Source organism: Miscanthus floridulus, chromosome 16 (genome assembly GCF_019320115.1).
Source record: "Miscanthus floridulus cultivar M001 chromosome 16, ASM1932011v1, whole genome shotgun sequence".
Classification (NCBI taxonomy): Eukaryota; Viridiplantae; Streptophyta; class Magnoliopsida; order Poales; family Poaceae; genus Miscanthus; species Miscanthus floridulus.
The window spans coordinates 85,562,872-85,573,267 of NC_089595.1; the positions used below are offsets into that span (position 1 = coordinate 85,562,872).

A 10,396-nucleotide genomic window follows, 5' to 3' on the forward strand; every position below is an offset into this window, starting at 1 on the left:
CTGCTGGTGCCTAATCGAGCGATCCAGTGAAGCAGCTAACTAAATTCCTGTGCAGTGGAGCAGCCAACTAAATTCCTTCAATCGTTTTTATATGCTTGGCTGTTACACATATATGAAGCATTGATCCAGAACATTAGCAAGTTCTTGGCTCCACGCGCGCATGGGCGCGCGAAAGCCACTAGTTATTAATAGTGGGTGGCCAGTTTAGGCAGGTAGCAGTGTAGCACAGCAGGCACAACGCATTATTCGGTCAGCTAGCACAGCAAGCACAATGCATTATTCGGTACTCATGGTAGATCCAAGCATATACCCCAACTCTAGAAACACCAAAAGAATATCAAGTACGTATACAAAATTATAGGCTGCCCAGAATATCAAGTACGTATACAAAATTATAGGCTGCCCCTGCATCCTGAGCTGCTCATGGAACGTGTTGATTCCGAGAACCATCACTATAGAGTTTATCTTGTAATATCAGAAGTCACAGAAATAACACCCACACACGACACATTACAATCATGACTATAGAGTTTATCTTGTAATATCACAAGTCACAGAAATAACACCCACACACGACACATTACAATGGAATGGTAGCCAGCATTATGGCTTAAATCCAGAAAGCAACAGGTCTCTCTAGGTGATCCCAGTAGACTCTTGCGATTTCAGGTAGTCGATAGGACCCAATCTGCCGGTGTTTTGCAGTTTGCAGATCTCCGTTCTTGTCATATTTGAGAGAAAAAGTTGTAACTCGAAGCAGGTAACGACGGCATTCGGGCAGCGATTCCTTCCAAATGCCCCCTTGGCGATCATCAGTAGAGAGACACTGCACGAGGCAGAAACTGCACCTTTCACCCACATACACAAGCGTCGCGCCAATATGCTCCTCCGTCGGATCCACACAGAAGAGCTTCTCCTTGCTAAGCTTACAGGTCGGAGGTTGCCGGTTGTTGGTGTCGGCAGATAAAACATCACAGGCACAGAGATAACCGAGGGTGTCGGGGTCGCACGACAGCCCTACCCAGGCATCCAGGTCGCGGTCAAAGTACCCGCGACCTTTGAACGGCAACCCCCACGCACCGTGACGCGTCCAGCGGGTGCTATCTATGTTGAAGGAGAATGTAGCAAGCTTGAGTCGCTTCAGCGTGCGCTTCAACATGCTGAACACCATGGTCCGTCCGTCGGGGTGCACGGCGTGGGAGACAACAGTCTGGTACCGCGGCATTGGAAGGTCGTACCACGACCAGTCGAATTTGACCTTGAACCGTGCGCCATCCACTGGCGGTGGAGGAGGCTGGAGCATCTCAAAGTGATAGTCGTCCAGGAGGAAAAGCTTGCCGTCCAATTGCACATAGGCGCAGGCATATGGGCACGGCTCTGACTCGCGCCGGGGAGCTGCGGTGAGAGCCCGCGTGTGGACGTCGTACATGGGGACGGTGCCCCAGGGCGTGTTGTGCACCGCCATGAACATGATCTTGGAGCCAAAGGCTGCGAACAGACCAGAGCGCGCGTGAGGAGCCTCAAGACGGAAGACCGCCGGCGGCAGGCACTGCTCGGTCATGCAATCATCAGCTATGGATTGCTCTAGGTCGTCAGAACCGGAGTCCGGCGGCAAGTCTATCTTGCGGATGCTGTATCCCAGCTCCCAGTCATCCAGGACAAGGTAAAGGTGCCGCCGCCGCCGCCGCCGAGTAGAAAGCTTGGCTGAACCGCCACCGCCATGCTCGTCGGACGGCCGCTTTGGCATCTTTATTCGATTTCCTCGTAGCCTTTGCTCCTCCAACCCCTCGACTCCTTATTTCTCTCTTCGCCTTTCTTCGTCCAACCCCTCAACTCATCATCTTATTATTATTATCCTCTCTACGTCCTCTCTTCCCTTATTTGAAGATCCTTGAAGCCCTGCAGTTCGTATCCGAATTCAATCAATCCCAGATGCCTCCAATCCTACTCCTACATGGCTAAAAACATAAATTCGAATCTGAATCGGAAAACCAAAAAGGTCATATGTACGCACCTCCGACTCCAAACCACCATCAAATCAGACTTTGGTCGACTGGCACGGAGCAAGAGAGAGAGAGAGAGGTGCCAGGATCTGGACCCAGCGTAGGCCTAGGCAAATATCCCAAAACACAAATCGGTACAAGAGTTACATAATGCTCCAAACAATTCCAATAACACATCTGAAATGTGCTAGGATGATGATAACCAAATCAGAGGGGCATTCTACATGCTGTGAGTCTTTGGAAGAATAACTCATTAGACCACTGAGAAAAACTGAAAGTTCTAACCTGCTGACCCGGTGGAGAGGACGACGATGTTCAAGGCTCTTCACTGCGAGGTAGATCGATCGATGACCAGAGGGGTCAGCCGGCCATAGAAGCCGGCGTGCGCGTACAGAGTGATGTCTCCCCAAACGCAGCTCTGACGGTTTGTGATGGCTCTACGATTTGGGCGGCGGCGGTAGGGTTTGGACTTTGGAGCGGCGGGGTTTGGGGGCGGCGTGGTGGGGCTGGGCGGCACGCTAGGGTTGGCACGGCGGCGGAGTGCTGGGATTCGGGCGGCGGCGGAGCGGTGTGATTTGGGCTTTGGGGCACCGGTGGGAGCAATAGGGTTGGGCCGCGCCTCGCGCGAAGCAGTCTGAAACATCTGATGTGACACCCAAAAATGTTTATTTCGCAGACTAAACACACCCTTAGTAAAAGTAATAAAGTCGTAAATAGCAGTCTGAGTCAATTCTTCAAACCAGAGTATATTGAATAGTTCTAGGTCTAACTATCCATTGAATCCGCCCATGCCTCGAAGGGAAGAGCAACGACGGAGGAGGCCAAGAGTGGCAGCGGAGCGGATACGAAGTGACGATTGAGGCCATTAGTAGCGTATTATATGTTGTGCGAGGCATCTCCAACAGCAAAATTTCTTATTTTATTTTACTTCCACATTTAGCTTTTCTAGAATTGTCATGCGTAGTTGATAGTTGATAGGGTTGAAATTTAGCGTGCAAAACTGAGATATAATTTAATAGAAAAACTAGTGCATATCTAGATATGTACTTGAGCCTTTATAGATTTTAAAATCTCTAATTCAATCCCTCTAGGGCGTCTTGATCTGCACACATTCAACTGATCGTGTTACGTGAAGAAGCTCGAACGAGTTCCGGAGCCTCACGAAACCAAACCGAATCAGCATGTTGATCGGATAATCTAGCTACCTGCCACGTTACAACATCTACTGACATGGATACAGGCTCTGTCCGCTACAGATTATTTTCACTGTAGCTACGGCTCTTTGCTGCACGCAGCCGCTGCTGCAGCTGCAGCGGGGAATGAGCACTTCCGAACACGCTAATACTTAAAAATAAGTTCGCCTCTCGTTTGTTGCTTGATATCATGTATAATTGTACCCACTGAAGAGCGGTTTCAATTGGAGTCTTTTAATCAAGGAGAGACAATCAGAGGCAATAATCACGTGATTAAATGAGAGACCTGCTGAAACAACGTGCACTGCATGTCTGAGAGCTGTTACTCTTAAGGATGAAAACGGTCGGAAATGGTCGAAAAACTCCTAAATTGTTTTCTACTTTTACATTTGAAATACGAAAACGAAAGCGAAAACGGTAAAACCGGACGCGAAAACGAACGCGAACTTACGAATTATCGAGAATTTCGAAAACGAACTCATTCGAGCGGATTTATGTCGAACACGGTCGATATACGAAAACTCAATACGGAATACCGACCCGTAGACCAAGTGTATGACAAAGTGTATACATGATCAAGTTCAAGTGCATATAATAATTAACAAGTGCATATTATAGAAACATGAACTCGAAGTGAGTCAGAATAATTTTATTAATCTTTTTAGAATAGATGTAGTATTTTATTTTAAAGATTTATTCAGATTTTTCTTTTGAGTAACAAAGATTTATTCGGCTGATGCAAAAACCATCAAATGATTGACTTTGCAGGTGGGGGTTAAACCGATGAGCTTGATGGGCTATGGCCCATGTGGGCTTTCGTGTAGATGCTGCTGGTTTCCTGACATTTAGCACCATCTCGTGAGGTGAAGAGAGATGAGGCTGGACGCCGTCTATAAGAGAGGACAGCTGGCCACCAGTAGAAAGAACGTAGCTGCGTGGTGAACAACCTGTAATTGGGCTGTATGACATGTGCAGTTGGCCAAATTCGGTTTAAACCGAATTTTCAATTCGGAATATTTCAAATTAAAAGTAGAAAAGTAGAAAACGGTCGGAAAAATGTCTAAATCGTTTTCTACTTTTACATTTGAAATACGAAACATCTGAAATGCGAAAGCGAAAACGGTAAAGTCGGACAAGAAAATGCGGATTCGATCGGATTAAATATAGAAAACGATGCGGTTCGGTTCGGGATATTTCCGTTCTGTTTTCATCCTTAGTTACTCTTAGGATCATTCGTGGGGTAGATCAGTGGGGTTTTATTGGGTTTCTTGTAGAAATAGTATGTACGAAGAGGGACAGAGAGGGAGAGGGAGAGTTAGGGTTAGGTACTGACCATCGGTAGGCATTGAGGAGGCGGATCCGATCATCACAGGTTCGCCGGTGAAGATCTGTGCTAGGGCAGCGACGGGCGATGAAGGAGTGGTGCAGTGAAGTGGTGTTGGCGCAGTGCCGTGGCGGCGGCGGTGCTTCCCGTCACTAGCTGCGCCCCTCTGTTAGATCGGAGTAGGGTTTGCCGGTGGGGCGTACGGCTCAGGCCAACCTCGTACTGAGAGCCGTCGGCCCCCAGCTCTATTTAATACGCAGTGTGACGGGGGCCTGCCAGTCATAGATGGACTGGGCGCCCCCGATCAGGGCGCAAGGTCAAGGCCCAAGTGGCCGTTGGACCACTGTGGTTGGGAGATCAAACCAACATTTTCCCCCTTGATCTCAACTCATACTTTAACTTTAAACTTTGACTTTAATCCCTTTCACTTTTATTTATTTCATCACAGATTAGTGCATAGAGCATGCTTCATCGTCACGGTCAATCGCCGATAGATTTAACAGCTACAATACACGTCTCTGTTCTGAAACAGATTCTTTAACTTTGGGCCCTTTATTATCCAGAAATCATAGGCTATACCATAAACCCATGTCGACTGTGTGTTCTCTAAACACACTGGGTGGTAAGCCTTTTGTACGCGGATCCGCAAGCACTAGCTTGTTACTTTAATACTTTTAGTATGATTCCGGACTTTCTCCTTCACAACGTATAACTTTAACGTAAATGTGTTTGGCAGCACATTTGACCCGTTGTTATAAGAGCGAACTACTAAAATGGTTATTGCTGTTGTATACCATTATCAATTCTGGGTGTAAGTTCTTTTAACCATTTCGCCTATCCTTTAAGCCTCATGACAAGCTATACTATAGGTATACATCATTAATGACACCACAACTATTTCTTTGGAGCTTTTACACAATAAAACTCCAACTGCGAGTGTTAGCTACTATGTGGGTTTCACTAAACATCTCGTCAAAATTTAACATTTGTACCCACAACTATTTGAGAGTACTTATTCTTTCTTACTCATCATGAGGCCTATAAATGTTTGCACAATTGCAAAACATTCTCAACTCCATTCCAGTAATCTATATCTGGACTGGACTTCTGCCAAAACATTCCGGATACATGAACTATGTCAGGGTAAGTTCTTACTTATAAGCACTCATTAAGCTTCCAACAGCTGAAGCATATAGGACGTCCTTTCGATCGATCTCACATTCGTTCTTGGAACACTGAAAGTTCTAAAAACTATTACCCTTTACTATAGGAACAGGCGCAGGTTTATTCACATATATACTTTATTGCTTTAGAATCTTCTCTAAGTATACACTTGAGATAGTTCTAATACCCCTTTTCCTTTTGTCTCGGTAAGTTCCAATTTCTGGAACGAATGACGTTTTACCAAGATCATTCTCATTGAAACTTGAGGACAAGAACCGCTTCTTCTCCAATAGTAGATTAACACCATTACTAGCGAGTAAGGTGCTACTGTCGATGCGGGACCCACAGGATACCCCGCAAGGGAGAGAGAAGATCTAGTTCAACTAGGATTCTTCCCATGTGATCTTAGTAGTAGTACTATTCAGTAATCCTACTAGGATCCCTCATTGTAAACCAACTAGGACTCTGGCCTCCTGACTATATAAAGGAGGACAGGGCTCCTGGGGAGTTGAGAGAACAATTGTACAACACAACGCTTCATAATCAATCCAACGCAAAGGCTAACGCCGACTGGACGTAGGGTTATTACTCGATCCACGATCGAGGGCCTGAACCAGGATAAGTCTACTGTCTCTTGCGTTCACCATCGAGTTTTGCATACGCTGAAGCCCGAACATACTGCCTCGGGTACCCCCGTGGTAGGCTATCGGTGGTAAAACATCGATAGCTAGCGCGCCAGGTAGGAGCTTTCGGCGACTTTGCATCCGAGAGCTCGATGGACCTCGATAACATGATCTTCCCGACGGGATCAACTTTTATCTTCGGCTCATGGATCTGCGAGGCGGACAACTACGGCAAGCTTCAAGGCCATCTCCTCAAAGATTCGGATCATCATGGAGAATTTCCTATTTCAACAACTACGACGGATCAGCTCACCAGAAGATTCGCCCAGCTCATAATACCCGATTCAAATCAGATTTCACGGCTACGCGCATCCGACTCGAATTCAAGTTCCGTGTCCAAGGTGAAGTTTTATCCGAGTCCTTTCAAGAAACCGAGTTCTTTTTCGACAGGGTTCCAGAGCACAACCCAAAACAACTCAGATTACATTCAGGGTTCTTTCAAGAAGTCGAGTTCTCTTCCATTTGGCCTCGACAACATGGCAAAATCCTATCAGGGACAGTTCGAAAGATCCTTTAATCCAATGCTTGGGATACCACTAACAGGAGCCCAGGAGGGTCTCGTACTAACGATAACATCGCAAGACTGTATCATCCACTGGCTAGGTTCTGTTCCTGAAGATAGTGGGACCCAACTAGTCGGCACAACAACAACAGCTATTCTACCTTACCAAGAAGGAGACTCGATCTGCGACATCGAAGCATCTACTGAAGTCATCAGCAACTCCGACAGTATGAAAGCTAACACCAATAACAGAACGACTCACGCACGGGAAGTACTCATAGTTCAACGTCCTCGGTCACCATTAAATCCCCCAGAAGCACACGATGTCAGGTCATCAGATGAATCAGAATCCAACATATCACCCTTTGCCCAGGGCTACGATGGAGAAACTGAGAGTCAGAAACAAGCTAGAGAAAGAAAAAACAAGTTGAAGCAAGGGCGCCAACACCGTGCTAGGCAGCGCAGGGAAGCCTGGATCAGATATGAGTCAGAGTTGGCTGAATATGACAGAAGAAAATCACAACGAGAAGTCGAAGGAAGACGCACGACAAATACGCCTTACGATAAGGTTCGAGAAGCATTAGAAGAACTCAGGGCAACTTCATATCCCAGTGAGAAGTATGAACAGCTCCAAGACCTGCTCCGGACGACGATCCCAAGAACGCATGAAGAGAGAGCCCAATCAAGACTACCCGCCAGATCAACAACCCACAGGCAAGAAGATCAAAATCAAAGGAAGTCCGCTTTCGAAAGACTTGGGCCAGGTGGAAGCCATAACGGAGAAAGTAGGAAGGAACATAATCAAGGCCACCAATTTGAACAACCAAGAAAGACCAGGAGTAGGGTGCCTACCCAGACAGCCTCGCAGACTTATTCTCATCAAAACAACAGTTGGCCAGAAGGAGGTGCCGAATCTGAATTCAAAGAAGCCGGAACACATGACAGATTCCCCTGTTTCGCGAACAGGCTTGTATCGGTACGATTACCTCACAAGTTCAAACCGTCTAACCACTCCAAGTATGATGGCAAAACTGAACCAAGGCAATGGCTCAGAATATATTCACAATCAATTGAACTAGCTAGAGGAGACGACGATATCAAGACCTTGTTCTTTCCCATGGCACTAGAAACTATGCCCCTCCAATGGTTCGATAAATTGAACCCAGGATCGATCAGAAATTGGGAGGACTTGCAAAGAGCTTTTTGTGAAAATTTCGCAGGAATCATTACACACCCAATCACTCATGCAGAACTAAAAGGACTCAAGCAAAAGGGAGGCGAAAGTCTCAGAAATTACTATCGACGATTCGGCGAACTACGGGCTCAAGTGCATGACATCACCGAACGAGAAGTAATTGAAGCTTTCTCTCACGGAATCATGGCTAGGTGGCAATTTCAAGACTTCTACAAAGAAAATCTGAGAAACAATAAAGAATTCAGACGAATAGTGGAAAAGATGATTACCGTAGAAGAAAAAACACGAGAGAGGTTCCTGGATAGGAGCAACCAGGACAACCCGGACAAGCAAAATCATCGAAATAGCAGACATCAAGAAAGAAAACATAGACCAGACAATACCGTGGCAATGGCCGACAAATCAAAGAAGTCTTCCAAACCTAGAAGATATGATGACATTGAAAACATACGTTGCCCATTGCACCCCAATGGGAGACACACCATCGGAAATTGCTACACTTTCAATGATCGATACACAAGAAAAGTTAGTAAGGAGAGCACCAAAGAGGACAACCAGAAAAAAGATGAAGACAACCACGAGGACAAAGGATTCCAAAAACCCAGGGGAACGGTAGCAGTGATCTTCTTAGGGGCTCCAGATTGCAGAAGCAAACATCAAGAAAAACTAGCACTACGGACTATCATGACAGCGGAACCGGCTACACCAAGATATCTCAATTGGTCACAATATCCAATCCAATTTTCAAGAGAAGACCAATGGACTAGCGTGGGAAACGCAGACCATTATCCACTGGTTCTAGATCCAACTATTGCTGGTATGACTATCACCAAAGTACTAATCGATGGGGGAGCCAGACTCAACATCATCTTTTCAGAAACACTAAGGAAGATGGGACTACAACTCGCCGGGATGATCACACCAACAAGCACACCTTTTTGCGAAATAGTACCCGGCAAAGCAGCCATGCCACTCGGACAAATTACTTTACCCGTTACTTTTGGAACTCCTTCGAACTACCGAACAGAGTTTATCAAATTTGAGGTCGCAGACTTCGATTCGTCATATCATGCAATCCTCGGACGCCCAGCATTGGCAAAATTCATGGCAATACCACATTATCCGTACTTACTGCTTAAGATGCCAGGACCCAACGGTGTCCTTTCTCTTCGAAGTGATTTGAAGCGTGCTTTTGACTGCGACGTTCAGGCAATCCAAATTGCAGCCAAAGCACAAGCCGATAATGGAAGAAAAGAAATAGCCACAATTGCTGCAGAGACGAGCCAAGAAGAATTAGAAATACCGGCTAAAAAGTCCAGCATCATCGCACCACCAAAAGAAGCCAACGTCAAGCAAATCGACTTGGGCACAGGCGATACCTCCAAGACAGCAACCATCAGTGCTCACCTCTCGGCAAAATAGGAACTCGCGCTCACCAACTTTCTTCGGGACAACAAAGACATCTTCGCTTGGAAGCCGGCCGACATGCCAGGTGTCCCAAGAGAGTTGGCTGAGCACAGAATTGATGTTAATGAAAGCTCAAAGCCTGTAAAGCAACGGCTACGACGATTCTCACCCGACAAAAAGGCAGCGATTAAAAAGGAAATCACAAAACTGATGGCAGTCGGAATCATCAGAGAAATCCTCCATCCAGACTGGCTAGCAAACCTGGTCCTTGTGCAGAAGAAGAACACGGACGAGTGGCGCATGTGCGTCGACTACACAGATCTCAACAAACATTGCCCAAAAGATCCGTTCGGGCTACCACGCATTGACCAGATAGTTGACTCAACAGCAGGGTCTGCACTATTATCCTTTCTCGATTGCTATTCAGGGTATCACCAGATCACATTAAAAGAACAAGACCAGAGCAAGACGTCTTTCATTACTCCGTTCGGTGCTTACTATTACAAGACCATGTCGTTTGGACTAAAGAACGCTGGCGCCACATACCAAAGAGCTATCCAAACTTGCCTTGGGGATCAAGTCGGTGAAAACGTGGAGGCATACGTGGATGATGTAGTGGTGAAAACAAAGAACCCAGACACTCTGATTGAAGATTTAAAGCAAACTTTCGAAAACTTGAAGAGATGGAGATGGAAGTTGAACCCAAATAAATGTGTATTCGGAGTTCTCTTAGGACAACTACTCAGATTTTTGGTCAGTCAGCGTGGGATTGAAGCCAGCACCAAGCAAATTCAAGCTATAACAGAAATGGGCCCACCTAGAAACATCAAAGATGTGTAAAAGCTAACGGGCTGCATGGCGGCACTCAATCATTTCATTTCAAGGCTCGGTGAAAAAGGACTACCTTTCTTTAAACTACTAAAGA

The 10,396-nt window shown here is 46.2% G+C and overlaps 1 protein-coding gene across 1 annotated transcript; it reads right to left on the bottom strand.

Annotated features, from left to right (window-relative positions):
- Window positions 1-417: 417 nt before the first annotated feature.
- Window positions 418-2,615, bottom strand: LOC136514443 (uncharacterized). Its single transcript, XM_066508398.1, has 3 exons — window positions 2,289-2,615; window positions 2,015-2,109; window positions 418-1,899 (listed from the first exon to the last, which is right to left on the bottom strand). Exon 3 carries the CDS (start codon window positions 1,745-1,747, stop codon window positions 611-613), a length of 1,137 nt encoding a protein of 378 aa, XP_066364495.1. The 5' UTR covers window positions 1,748-1,899; window positions 2,015-2,109; window positions 2,289-2,615; the 3' UTR covers window positions 418-610.
- Window positions 2,616-10,396: the final 7,781 nt, after the last annotated feature.